This window comes from Entelurus aequoreus, linkage group LG19, assembly GCF_033978785.1.
Source record: "Entelurus aequoreus isolate RoL-2023_Sb linkage group LG19, RoL_Eaeq_v1.1, whole genome shotgun sequence".
In the NCBI taxonomy this organism is placed as follows: domain Eukaryota; kingdom Metazoa; phylum Chordata; class Actinopteri; order Syngnathiformes; family Syngnathidae; genus Entelurus; species Entelurus aequoreus.
In genome coordinates, this window is record NC_084749.1 from 26,817,608 (window position 1) to 26,832,389 (window position 14,782).

The following is a 14,782-nucleotide window of genomic DNA, read 5'->3' on the forward strand; positions in this document are numbered from 1 at the left end:
CACAGATAGACAGACAACATTCACACTCACATTCACACACTAGGGCCAATTTAGTGTTGCCAATCAACCTATCCCCAGGTGCATGTCTTTGGAGGTGGGAGGAAGCCGGAGTACCCGGAGGGAACCCACGCAGTCACGGGGAGAACATGCAAACTCCACACAGAAAGATCCCAAGCCCGGGATTGAACTCACGACTACTCAGGACCTTCGTATTGTGAGGCAGACGCACTAACCCCTCTGCCACCGTGCTGCCCGGCCTAACATAACCAGAAAAGTATTTTTTTATTTACTTTCCCTAAATATCTACAAGTATTCATATTCTCTTCATGTCATATTATGCTCCTTCCAGTGCTGTTGTTTTTAATTTATTGAGTTTTTATCCAATCAAAATTTAGCTAGCTTATGTTGCCATGCTGTACGAAATCTGCCAGAGGCCTTCAGATTCAGCAATGCTGGCATCTGTGCGCTGTAAGTGAATGGAGACATACAGTGATAGACAGTTGCGATAGCCAATCAGATCACGCGTTGTTGACAGTAATAAATGATAAATGGGTTATACTTGTATAGCGCTTTTCTACCTTCAAGGTACTCAAAGCGCTTTGACAGTATTTCCACATTCACACACACATTCACACACTGATGGAGGGAGCTGCCATGCAAGGCGCTAACCAGCAGCCATCAGAGGCAAAGGGTGAAGTGTCTTGCCCAAGGACACAACGGACGTGACTAGGAAGGTAGAAGGTGGGAATTGAACCCCAGTAACCAGCAACACTCCGATTGCTGGCACAGCCACTCTACCAACTTCGCCACGCCGTCCCGACAGTAAGGCCTTCTAGATGGCCTAGGGCAGATATATAGTGATGTTAGGAGCCAGGTAACATAAGAACTCCATTACCCAGCATGCCACAGTAGGTTGTTGAATGTAGACATGCCGGCAGCGGGATGTTTTTGATGAGCACGCTGTGGAGTAAACTTGAAGAACTCAGCTAAGACGCCTCATCTGCATCTTTTGTGATTAGACAAGACAACACATATATTTGCAAGGATATTTCAAGAGAAACTACATCTTGTGAGACCATGTCGGCCAACCCCGGAAGCTAGCTCAGCTGATGATGAAATGTGAGTTCAGATATTTTATTTCTTAATTTTTTCATGTTTAAAATGTTTTTTGCAATTTTAATGTTGACAGTACCACATAAGATATGTTTTAATTACTGATGCGGGTTTATTGATTTGTAAATGTGCCAAAAAATAACCCGTTTTGTACAATGCCCAGTAGTGCGTAAATGTGTTTCTGTAAAGAATTTCTCCACCAATGGTCATGTGGGGACATAAATTATGGTATTTTGAGAGGTAATCATTGAAGTCGGACATCACTGAAGGCCTAGGGGGGAAACGCACGGCCCTCCACTGCTCAAATGTAGTGCTCGCTCCACTAAACTCGAGAGACACTTTTTAAAGTCAACAGTCTAATGTAGTTCAAACACGGCCACTGTCAAGAGCTCTCTTTTTCCCACCAGTCACACACTTACGGCCTTCACAAAAATTGCGCTACATGTCACAATTTGTTGAATTACGCTTACAAAATAATGATCTCCGAAAAATGGGTCACACTTTATTCAATGCTGATTAATGTTCCTAACTTCCTATCAATTACAGAAAAAAGTGTTGAGATCAGTGATACTCATTGTGCGGCTCTCCAAGCTGTGCAGCTTTAATATAATATCATAAAAACTTACTTGACTAAACCTAAAATGTTGCAAATTTCCAGTTTCTTGTAGAGTCCCATAATTGGTGTCATCATTTGCTGTTATTTTGGATGATTTTCCTAATTTGTTTACCTATTCGTTTTTTGAAAAGTACATTCATTTGAATGCATATGTGAAGTGAAGTGAATTATATTTATATAGCGCTTTTCTCTAGTGACTCAAAGCGCTTTACATAGTGAAACCCAATATCTAAGTTTCATTTAAACCAGTGTGGGTGGCACTGGGAGCAGGTGGGTAAAGTGTCTTGCCCAAGGACACAACGGCAGTAACTAGGATTGCGGAAGTAGGAATCGAACCTGGAACCCTCAAGTTGCTGGCACGGCCACTCTACCAACCGAGCTATGTAATTGAAAGCAAAACAAACATGGCATTCAGATGTATGATAATTCCCATGACGACACGATTATTTCCCCTTCTGTGTGATCAATAATTAAAATGATCAGGAGGATTCATATCGGGGTAAAAAACAACAACAACAACAACAATAAAGAAAATAGAAACAATACAATAAACAGAGTAAAAAAAACAATATTAGGATACCAATAACAAAACCCTCCACAATATTCAATATCTGACAAACAGGCAGATAGTTTGACCCTGTAATACATGACTAATGTAATGACTATTAAACACAAACAGAATGCGACCCCGACAGGGACAAGCGGTAAAAAAAAATGGATGGATGGTTGGAGGTCCATCATAATGGTGATAGTGTGCATTGTTTTACAACGTGCCTCTTTACAGCCAGCTGGGGGCACTGTTCACTGTTTCTCCAAAAGTAATTACAAACTAAAATCTGTGGTCATTATTTTTAATGTTAAACTGTAGCAGAGGCTCCCGAGCAACAGAATATGTACGGTGCATTTTCTCAAAATATAATAATTTTAAGCTTGTGATACGATTGTTGTAATTTCCTACCTGGCAACGCCGATGGCATTCCATTCTATTGTGGGGCGCTTCAAGCAAGCTCGTTACCTTTTGCTGCAGGGGGCGACAGAGGTCTACACGTGTCTTTTATAATAAGGTCGCTCTCATGGCAACAATGATTTGTTTCGAAGACCTAAGAAAAGAACACAGAAAAATGTTAGGCCGGGGTATCACCTATAACGTGTTACCAAATTGTGACCTGTTGTTTACAGCATTGCGTTATGATCTTGTATAGTTATGACATTTCCGATTGTCCTTGAACGCATCAATGGGGTTTCTAAATTCGAAGCAGATTTTTGGGGGAGGGAGGAGTGTCTTTCCCAACTTCTGCTTTGCCAACAAACGGAATCGTCACCCTCCTTGATGGACGGACAAGTACTGCTGTAAACACCCGGTGATAGAATAGGACTTACCACTTTTCAAGGATCACAGCAAGGTAAATATATTTTTGATCAGGTTTATAGCGTCTTCGCGCATTTCAGTGTGAAGTAATTTAGCTAATTAGCAATGTGTTACATTTAAAGTTGAAATGACTCGCTGACGTGCTGCTAGTTGACTCTTCAGAAACACGATGTTGCTTTTTTTTTTAAAAAGTTAACTTTAAAATGTTCTTTTTAATCATTATGTATTTTATTTGTCGAACAGGACACATGTGATGACATTCATCCTAGTATGACTAATTTTCAGTTTTAGATGACGTAATTTTTCAGACACTCGTCATAAACAAGTCATGCTTTACTCAGAACACTAAGGACAAACTGTCTCTTCTTGATCTCGCTTTAAAAAAATAAAATAAAGAGTATTGTGAGTTATATGTAGAGCAATAGTTCTCAAAACTTACTACCTCAGAAAACACTTGGCTCTCCAAGTACCACCATAATGACCAACATTAAATTACAGTTGCGTTGTAGACCTAAGTATTCATTAAAACAAGGTTGTATTCAACACGTATATTTAATATTTTGGGCCACTGTAGCATTACACCCAGTTTGAACAGTAACACAGTGTTTGACTATAGGAAAATAAAACTACTTAAATATTGACTCAAATAAAATTAATTGCGCACAATCAAGTGATTTTTCTGAGAATCACTGATCTAGATAGAGATTTTAGAGTTGGAAGTAAAAATAATATATATTGATATTTGACCTATTTTAAACACTTTTATGAGTGGGGGTCTTTTGGATCCCCATATCTTTAGTCTGTTTTTTTAAACTGTCCTTGTTGTCATGAATTTAAAAGCAACATTCTTTTTTATGACTTGTTTGCCTATTTAAGGCTCCAATTACTTCACATCAAATATTCCACTTTGAATATTTTTTTGGTGAAAATATTGCATATTTTGTGTTGTTGCCATAAAAAACAGGACTTTCAATCAATCAATCAATCAATGTTTATTTATATAGCCCTAAATCTTTCATTGACAAAGGGGAATAAAACATACCAAACAAAACTACATGTCAAAAGATACATCTAAAGTTGATCTCTGGATATTTTAGCATTGGGAGTAAAAAAAAAAAAAAGAAGTATATCTGATTTAACACTTTAATGACTGAGACCCCTTTGGGTCCCCGGAACCTTAATCGTTCACCAAAATGGAAGGGAGCCCTAATGGTTACAATAAGTATTGAATGAAAAATAAAATAGTGTAAAAAGTTTGGACACTCCTGACGGAGTGTCTATTCTGAGAGATTGCCGGGTCATTGTAGATTATACAGTGTTCACTACTGTCAGTACTAATAAAACAGTTTATTCAAGGGAGTAATTACAAAACTGCCCACAGTGTTGCAATTTGGATTAACCTCAAAATTTCTGAAGAAAACATATATTTTGAAAACCTTAAGTGTATCACATGCAGTAGTTATTGGGTTAGGCGTTGGCTGCATGTGTTCTCATGGAAATACTTCTGGTTAAAGATGTCACATGAACTTAAATAGCATGCAACCTAATTATTACATGTTTGTTTTGTACCGAGTTTTTTTTATTTTGCATCCAGTATGATGTAGAGTTCTAATTTCAATAACTCAGCACACTTGTCTTTTTCTGTCTTAGTTACATTTTTCTAACCGAAAAATATAACAGATTATTTTACCATTAGTGGTTTAACCGAGCATACAGCATATACTGTATTTTTAAAGTGTATACATTTTTTCACTATAACTAACTATATTAAAAAAATTACTTACGGCCCAAATAATTTGTTTGGCATTGAGGGTTCTCGTTTATATACATTTGCCTACTGGTTAGAGTGTCCGCCCTGAGATCGGTAGGTTGTGAGTTCAAACCCCGGCCGAGTAATACCAAAGACTATACAATGGGACCCATTACCTCCCTGCTTGGCACTCAGCATCAAGGGTTGGAATTGGGGGTTAACCTTCCTCTTGTGTTAGCTTTCTGTTACCATCTCTTGTGTTAACGGGTCGGTTTTGACCCATGTCTTAAATCAGCTGTAAAATGCACAAAAAACAATTATCTACCATCCAATTTGTTTCTCATCTCTTGGTTACCTTCCTTATCCATGAAAATATTGGTTTTAATATTTTTGGTGTGTGCCATTGGGCCTTTTTTTTGTCAGTATACCTCTCGATTTTAATTTAAAAAATGGTAAAATGAACCTCAAGAGAATCGTATAAATAAATAAAAGGTTGTTGTGTTACCTAACCATTACTGAGGGGTATTAGAACACATCTCTTGAATAAATTTGTTTAATTTTTTTTTTAATTTTAATAATTTTAACTATGGTAACATCTATGGTGTTATGGGTCAATTTCGACCCATATATATTTACTTAAAGAAAAAGGCTAAAAAGTATTTTTTTCAGCAACATAACTTTAATACAAACACAAAATGAAAAACGGAACAAGTCATAACACAAAATATAGATTTGCAAGGTCAAACAAACAACAACCAATCGAGCAAATCAAGATAAGTTAAGTTAAAGTAACAATGATTATCACACACACACACGAGGTGTGGCGAAATTATTCTCTGCATTTGACCCATCACCCTTGATCACCCCCTGGGAGGTGAGGGGAGCAGTGAGCAGCAGCGGTGGCCGCGCCCGGGAATCATTTTTGGAGATATAACCCCCAATTCCAACCCTTGATGCTGAGTGCCAAGCAGGGAGGTAATGGCTCCCATTTTTATAGTCTTTGGTATGACTCGGCCGGGGTTTGAACTCACAACCTACCGATCTAAAGTACCAAAGATTGTCACACACACATTAAGTGTGGTGAAATTTGTCCTCTCCATTTGACCCATTTCCTTGTTTACCCCCTGGGAGGTGAGGGGAGCAGTGAGCAGCAGCGGTGCCACGCCCGGGAATCATTTTTGGTGATTTAACCCCCAATTCCAACCCTTGATGCTGAGTGCCAAGCAGGGAGGTAATGGCTCCCATTTTTATAGTCTTTGGTATGACCTCCTCATCAGACTCATCAGATGTGTCTGTGTCTTCTGGATGATACTCCACATTGTCTTCCTCCTCAGAAACCTGTTCATCCGTATCACTATGCTGCTCTGTGTCCTCTCCCTCATTTTCACCAAAAATATTATCCAGAACTTCTCACTGTAAATCTTTTTTTCATTTTTGCATGCTGCAAATTTGAGATGTGCACTCTGCAAGTCACCAACTCTATACTGAATTGACCTCACATGTATGGACATGCCCGTCTTTGTTTGTTTTAGTACTGGATGACAAGGTAAAATGAGAATCCCCTGAAGCTCACATGATTGGTAGAGGCTGGCTGTCAGTGTGTTCAGTTTTGGCTCTAATTATTGTTTTATTATCTTATTTTTATAACTGGGTCGAAACCGACCCTAACAACACCAAGGTCATAATTTCAACCAGAGCATTTTATAATTTAGTGAAGAAAAAAAAAAAGTGTTATATTGTTGAAATAGAGGTTCCTGACAAAGTCAAAAAGCCTTGATGCAAAAAAATAAATGTATGTGGTTCTTTTATGCATTCAAAAAATTAAAACGGGTCGGTGCCGACCCTAACACAAGACGAAGGTTAAATCACCAAAAATGATTGCCGAGCGCGGCCACTGCTGCTGCCCACTGCTCCCCTCACCTCTCAGGGGGTGAACAATTAGGGGATGGGTCAAATGCAGAGGACACATTTCACCATTTCCTTTCATTTCATTGTGTGTGTGACAATCATTGGTACTTTTACTTTTACTTTAACTTTAACACATACTGTACACAGAAGCAGTCCAATAGAAGCAAGTAACAATTTGTAGTCTTGTTGTAGTTACGATAGAATATACATTTAATGATAGCTAGTGTTACACAAAGCTAGTACGCGAGCGCACGTCACGCACAGGCGTAGTTCACATTGGAAAGTTAACGTCCTCTAGGCATCTGCGTAAAAAGCATATATAAAGCATAGAAAAAAAACAACATTGTAATGGCCTTCTTTGACCCACTATTTAAAAATGCAGTAATTTATTTTCATTCGTGGATAACATGTCAATGACCTTGTCTAAATTGGTTCTATATGGGCTTTCCACTCTTTACGTCACTAAATGACGTTTGATTTTGATGTTGTTGTATTTAATGTTAAATGTTGGTTGTGGATGTTTTTCCACACTCATTGAAATATGTTTATTGAGAGGCAGAGAATACCTTTTTTGCAGCCTACCGCCAAACTACGGATGTGTAATTATTTGGTCTATTTTAAGTTTAATTTCTAAAGCATGTGTCTGTAAACTTTGTGTGATTAAGCCTAAATAGCTTTGATTTTCTAAATCTTTAGCACTATGCTTTCCCCCCCTGAATTTAACATGATGATCTAACCAACAATGGAAAAAAACAGCAGCAAATAGCCAGCTGGAGTTTTTGGCAGGAAAGCACAGTCACTGAGTGACATCATACTACAACAATTTGCTTTAGCAAGCAGAATATTTCACAATGACTACCACCTGTACAAAGACATCAAAATGAATGACGTTTGTTTGAATCGGGTCATATTAAAATGGTGCCAGTATTTTTCCCAGGATGGTCACAATACACCAAATATATATGGACAGCCAAAGGAGATTCTCCAAGTTTATACTCCTTCATATTCCACTGGGATGCATTTGATTTAAAAACGTTCATCTGCCTCCAAATCCACCACAGTTTACATTTCTAATAAAGGTTCATGTGTAGCTGGTAAAACCCCCAAAACAAGACAAGTGTTTTTGTCAAATGAAGTATAAGATATGTAATATATTTATTTAAAGAATAATGTTTTATAGAACACTTGTATTTACACATGTTTTGTTACAAAAGAAAAACACAATTTTAAGATATAAGTAGTGTTTAGCCAACATACAAGTGAAAAGTGTTTAACACAGTTGAAGTAATGCTGAGAGACCGACATGTTGCAATTAGATAGCTGGGGTAGAATCACTTTCCTGTCCACCAGTGTAGGGTTGTATCAAAGGATAGAAAATCTCTCTCTAACTCTTCTGAACTCCTGTTTTTATGCTGAAGTTGTAATGATCAGAAAAATGTCCAAGGGGGTTTTGCAATAGCATAAAAGTCTGTGGTAATGTTGGCCTTAGCTAATGTCGTGTTGTTCAGGCTACATAGTCTAAATTTCAATATTGCATTAATTTCTTCACAACAGATTAATACATAAGGAAAATACTCACTCATGCTTTCTGTTTTACTGTGATCTGGTTAAATGCAGGAGACAAATGATGTAAAATTGCATATAACTTGTGCGGAAACTATGTTGCCGCATTTGAAGTTTCTGCAAATCCATGCGGTTTGGATTTTATCACTTATTAGTTCTATTCATTAAACGATTAATCAAAACAACATAATATAAATTGAAGCTTTTTCTATTTGAATTAATCGCTGCAGTACATGTAGCAGTACAGTATTTTACTAGGCTAGACCCACTTGTGTTGAGTAGGGATGATGTTTGATAAGGAATTATCGAGTTCGAGCCTATTATCGAATCCTCTTATCGAACCGATTCCTTATCGATTCTCTTATCGAGTCCAGATAGGTTGTTGTATATGGAAAAAAACACACAATATTTGGTTTAACAAAAGCTCACTTTTATTATATAATGAAAAAATAAAATCTAATAAATAAATAAATATTGACTGTTACCCACCTAAAAAAATAAAATAAAATAAATAAATATTGACTGTTGTTACCAAAGTATATTAAGTGGGATTTTTCAGAGAAACAAATATATACAGTAACACAAAAACAACCTGTCTCTGTGATCACTATAGGTGTATAAATAATAATATAGTGTTAAATAAAATCAGTCCCTTGGGCACAAAACTGAAAATAAAACAGCTCTCCAAAAAGTGCACTTCTGCTGCTATTTGACATAACTGTTTGTTATGATGCTTTGACATTTTTGCACTTTATTTCTTTATTGAAAGAACATTCTATGAAGAGAAAAGTTCTTTGCAAATGTGGTTACAATGCTAAAAAATGAAAAGTTAAAGCTAAAAAAAGAAATACACTTTATTGTGTTAACATTATTTCTTTATAGGGGGAAAAATGTTATGAGCTAGAGAATATAACAACTACACTACCCAGCATGCAACGGGAGTTACGAGCATGCGCGGTAGCCCCGAAAAGTGTTGCATGTTGCCACTCTGTGAAAGTAAACGTCAAGAACTCAGCCAACACGCCTCGTCTGCATTATTTATAATTAGACAGACAACACATCTACAGTGTGATTTTGTTTTGTTTACAAGGAAAGAAAAACAAAAGTTAAAAAAGGGAGATATGTTGTATATATATGTATGTGCTGCGGTTGTTTTAAGAACGTTGCGACAGCTGCCGTAAAGGAGGTGCGTTGCTAGCCTGGTTGCTATGTTTCCGGTTGGTCGTAAAAGTGTTCGTCATGTGTTTTACCCTGCTAAAATCTCTCAGTAAAGTTATTCGATGGATTATAGCTTTTGTTTTGAACTTTATTACACCTTGGAGCGCTTTTTCCCGTCCATTGTTTTCCTGCTTTCGCTATCTGCGCCTAATGACTGAGCTACGTGACGTCAATTCTTGTGATGTCCCACGGAGCATTTCTGGTCGGGACGGGATTCGAATAAAGAATCAACTCTTTTCCTTTACTATAGTGGTCTCGATAACGGGTACCGGTTCTCAAAAAGGGATTCGAGTCCGAGGACTCGGTTCTTTTCTTATCAAACAACCGGGAAAGCCGGTTTCGAGTATCATCCCTAGTGTTGAGGACACTCTGTAAACACATACAGTATGTAGTCTCAGGCTGTTGTTGACTTTGATTAGATTATTACTGTACGCTACACCTTTTATTTTGGTTATTTTGAAGCCATACTCAATTTTTTTTTTTAAAAGCACAGAGACTTGTGTGTTCAATGGTAATAAAACCAAGACATGGTAGGATAACCGAGGTATATTTCTGCTGCTATTGTCATATAGTCGACACGCTTTATGATAAACATATTTTGATGTAAGGTATTGCACACAAGCCTAGACAAGCCACAGACAACATTGGCAAAGTTTTCCCTTGATGAATTCCATTCTCATCGTGCAATCCCAGACTAACCTGCAGAGCAAGATGATAATCATGATTGTGGCTGCTAGTGGTGTCAGTGCTAGCTATGTTCCAAGAAGAACAACAACATCAAGGTTGCGTCCTTCCTTCCTACATTAAGTCATCAATATGATTTGGCTTGTTTTCTTGTTTTATTTTTTTCAGTGACAGGACACTCACAATTTAAGGCTTTGAGATGTGTTGTAATTCCTTAGCACACATCGCCACCTGCACTTTCAAGTGAAACCAATACTGTGCATTGATTATACTGTTGCTACAGGTGAAATGCAATTAGTATACTGTTTTTTTACATGTGCAATGTTGTTTTGTTTATACTGCTTTTCTCAGGTGAAATTGTGTACAGTACACCATATTTGTAATTAAATTTAATATTTCTAGTTGTAGCTTAAAGGCCTACTGAAATTATTATTTTTTATTTAAACGGGGATAGCAGATCCATTCTATGTGTCACACTTGATCATTTCGCGATATTGCCATATTTTTGCTGAAAGGATTTAGTAGAGAACATCGACGATAAAGTTCGCAACTTTTGGTCGCTGATAAAAAAAAGCCTAGCCTGTACCGGAAGTAGCGTGACGTCGCAGGTTGAAAGGCTCCTCACATTTCCCCATTGTTTACACCAGCAGCGAGAGCGATTCGGACCGAGAAAGCGACGATTACCCCATTAATTTAAGCCAGGATGAAAGATTCGTGGATGAGTAACGTGAGAGTGAAGGACTAGAGTGCAGTGCAGGACGTATCTTTTTTCGCTCTGACCGTAACTTAGGTACAAGGGCTCATTGGATTCCACACTCTCTCCTTTTTCTATTGCGGATCACGGATTTGTATTTTAAACCACCTCGGATACTATATCCTCTTGAAAATGAGAGTCGAGAACGCGAAATGGACATTCACATTGACTTTTATCTCCACAACAATACATCGGTGAAGCACTTTAGCTACGGAGCTAACGTGATAGCATCGTGCTTAAATGCAGATAGAAACAAAAGAAATAAGCCCCTGACTGGAAGGATAGACAGAAAATCAACAATACTATTAAACCATGGACATGTAAATACACGGTTAATGCTTTCCAGGCTGGCGAAGCTTAACAATTCTGTTGCTAACGACGCCATTGAAGCTAACTTAGCATCGGGACCTCACAGAGCTATGCTAAAAACATTAGCGCTCCACCTACGCCAGCCAGCCTTCATCTGCTCATCAACACCCGTGCTCACCTGCGTTCCAGCGATCGACGGAGCGACGAAAGACTTCACCCGATCATAGATGCGGTCGGCGGCCCGGAGACGGAGGAAGTCAAGGTGAGGTCGGCGGCTAGCGCATCTGCTATCCATCTCAAGGTCCTCCTGGTTGTGTTGCTGTAGTCCGCCGCTAATACACTGATCCCACCTACAACTTTCTTCTTTGCAGTCTTCATTGTTCATTAAATTGCAAAAGATTCACCAACACAGATGTCCAGAATACTGTGGAATTTTGAGATGAAAACAGAGCTTTTTGTATTGTATTCAATGGGGCCGAATACTTCCCTTTCAACGATTGACGTCACGCACATACGTCATCATACATAAACGTTTCCAACCGGAAGTTTAGCGGGAAATTTAAAATTGCACTTTATAAGTTAACCCGGCCGAATTGGCATGTGTTGCAATGTTAAGATTTCATCATTGATATATAAACTATCAGACTGCGTGGTCGGTAGTAGTGGGTTTCAGTAGGCCTTTAAGAAGACATGCTGGACACTATTGATCTAAGAATTGGGTTTACACTTTTATTTTGGTTATCTTAGAATATCAGGAAGTTTTCCGGTAGTCACAGGTTTTGTCTACTTTGTAAATAAATACATTTTGGCGAGCAGGAGTCATGGCTCGCAAGAGTCATGACGACCAAGAAGAAGCCTAAAAATCATATTGCGCTTGTAGGGTTCTGTTTGGAAACACTTTGCCTTCCCCTTGTAACACTTTACCGAACAAAGACATGTAGATACAATGAAAGCCGTGTGTTGGGAGTGATCAATAACGAGCGGAAACAGGGCTTCAAACTGGAACTATCAGGTAATAAAGAACATTAATTTCCTAGAAATAAAATAGTAAATTAGACTGTTCCAACTGTTGGTGTTGCACTTGTCTGTATTATTACACTTTGCTAAAATTAAATGTTTTTCTTTCTTTTACTTGAATTATTTTGTATTTATTGGAGAATCTCATATGTTGATCTAGAAATTGAAGCAATTGACTGGATTAATCACTGTCAAATAAAATTGATAAATTGGCTCTTATTTCCTTGCTTAGAAAAGTTGTTATTGGTATCGAGGTCGGTGATTGAACGACAGTAAATCTCATATGCAAATCTGGCTATCATTACTTAATGGGTTACAGTGCATCCGTAAAGTATTCACAGCACTTCACATTTTCCACATTTTGTTATGTTACAGCCTTATCCCAAAATGGAATTCATTCATTTTTGTCCTCAAAATTCTACACGTAAAACCTTATGACAATGTGAAAAGTATTTTTATTTTTATTTTGCAAATGTATAAAACCTTAAAAAATACACAAGTATTTACAACAAAGTATTGAGCAAAGGCTGTGAATACATATGTACATGTGCTTTTCTTTTTTTAGTTTTAATAAATTAGCAAAATTTCTCATAAAAAAAACTTTTCTCATTGTCATTTTAAGGACAAAAGTAATTTATTTTATTTTGTAATAAGGCTGTAGCATGATGAAATACTGAAAAAGTGAAGCGCTGTGAATACTTTCTGGATGCACTGTAAAATCCCTGTGGCGTTTACATAGTAGTGAAAGGCATTCAGGTTTGTGTTGTTGTGGATTTTTTTCTGAAGCATTTCCAGCACCCCCAGGATGTCAGCTGCTCATTGATTATTTCATGGAGTGTTGAGCAAATAGCCTTAGGGTTGACTGGAGCCATTTAAAGTAGCTATAATTACCACTGAGATCTGACTTGATTGGAAGTGACACACATCACCGTTTGGCTTATAGATACTTCTTACCATCTACTAAGTGGTCGAGAACTATACCTATTCACAGTACCGTTGCTGAGCAGTGTCTGTTTAAAATTTCTTCTTAGTATCAACCTGCTAATAATCTGTGTTTGGCTACATAACAGATCCCTGTCCTGGCACTAGGCTGTGAGCTCTGAGCGGATTAAGTCCTTTTGTTTTGCTGTTACCGCAAGTTAACGGAGCTCCAAGTTGGACCGCCGCAGCTGATTTATGGAACCTTTGTTTTTGTTCTCTGCATGGCATTGGGACACTCTGCCTGCGTTATGTGTATGCACAAGAAGGAATTGAAGGCGAAGGGTGTTGTGTTGGAAAAGCTAGATTTGCTTCAAAGGGTAATCGAGAATCTTGAAATGTCCATCTTGTCAGACTGCCTTAAGTGCATACGAATGGAAAGAAGCAACAGGTATGCGAGTTATCACTTGACTGAGTTGGTCTGATTAATGTCTGGAAGCATGTTTGTACAGACAAAATGATGGTGAAATTATTTGTATTCAAATCAATGTATAGGTTTTACTAAGTAAGTTTATAGGAATATGCATGCAAGTGTGGCTCCTGTGTTTTATCGCATTAATTTATATATTGTACACTTATGAAAAATCTGTCCAGAAAATGCATATAAACTGACCAATTCAAGGTGTAGACTAAACATTGGGAAATATTTGATTACCTAGACCAGGGGTCGGCAACCTTTACCACTCAAAGAGCCATTTTGGCAAGTTTCACAAATTAAAGAAAATAATGGGAGCCACAAAAAAAAATTAAAATGAAAAACACCGCATACAAAGCTTAAATGCTTTGTGCTATGTTAACCAGGGGTCTCCGACACACGCACCGGCACGCACTTTAATGTGGAAATTTGATGTTAGTGCGGCCCGCGAGTTTTAAATGGCGCTTGATAGCGTCATACTTGCCAACCCTCTCATTTTTCCCGGGAGACTCCCGAATATCAGGGCGTGATGACACTGCTTTTGGCGCCCTCTACAGCCTCCGTAAGTAACAGTGTACCTGCTCGATCACATGTAGAATGCAGTTTCAGCTTGCTCACGTAAGTGACAGCAAGGCGTACTACCTCAGCAGCCACACATCTTACACTGACGGTACCAATACCCAGAATCCCATGCAGCCCTAACTCTTCCGCTCAACCAACGCACGGAGGGGGGGGGGTTGATGTGTGGGGGGATTTGGTGGTAGCGGGGTGTATAATGTAGACCGGAAGAGTTAGGGCTGCATGGGATTCTGGGTATTGGTTGTGTTGTGTTTATGTTGTGTTACGGTGGGATGTTCTCCAGAAATGTGTTTTTCATTCTTTTTTGGTGTGGGTTCACAGTGTGGCGCATATTTGTAACGTAACAATGTTAAAGTTGTTTGATACGGCTACCGTCAGTGTAAGCTGTGTGGCTGATGAGTAAGTATGCTTTGCTGTCTCCTATGTGTGCAAGTAAAAGCAACATACAACATGTGGCCGGGCTGGCACGCTGTTTGTAAATGCTATAGAGGACAATTACTGCAATGCAG

General features: G+C 38.3%; 1 protein-coding gene across 6 annotated transcripts in view; it reads left to right on the forward strand.

The window, feature by feature from the left end:
- The first annotated feature begins 2,907 nt into the window (after positions 1 to 2,907).
- The window catches only part of LOC133635237 (G-protein-signaling modulator 2-like), a 37,576-nt gene continuing 25,701 nt past the window's right edge, over positions 2,908 to 14,782 (forward strand). For 2 of the 6 annotated variants that reach the window (XR_009822038.1, XM_062028193.1), the window contains exon 1: positions 13,427 to 13,670. Coding sequence is in view for 4 of the 6 variants with exons in the window: in XM_062028193.1 (XP_061884177.1) it covers positions 13,504 to 13,670 (167 nt within the window). In the remaining 2 variants the exon portion in view is untranslated. Of the gene's footprint in view, positions 3,133 to 13,423; positions 13,671 to 14,782 lie in introns of those variants that run through there. The other 4 variants (XM_062028192.1, XM_062028191.1, XM_062028189.1 and 1 more) reach the window with 4 other exon arrangements.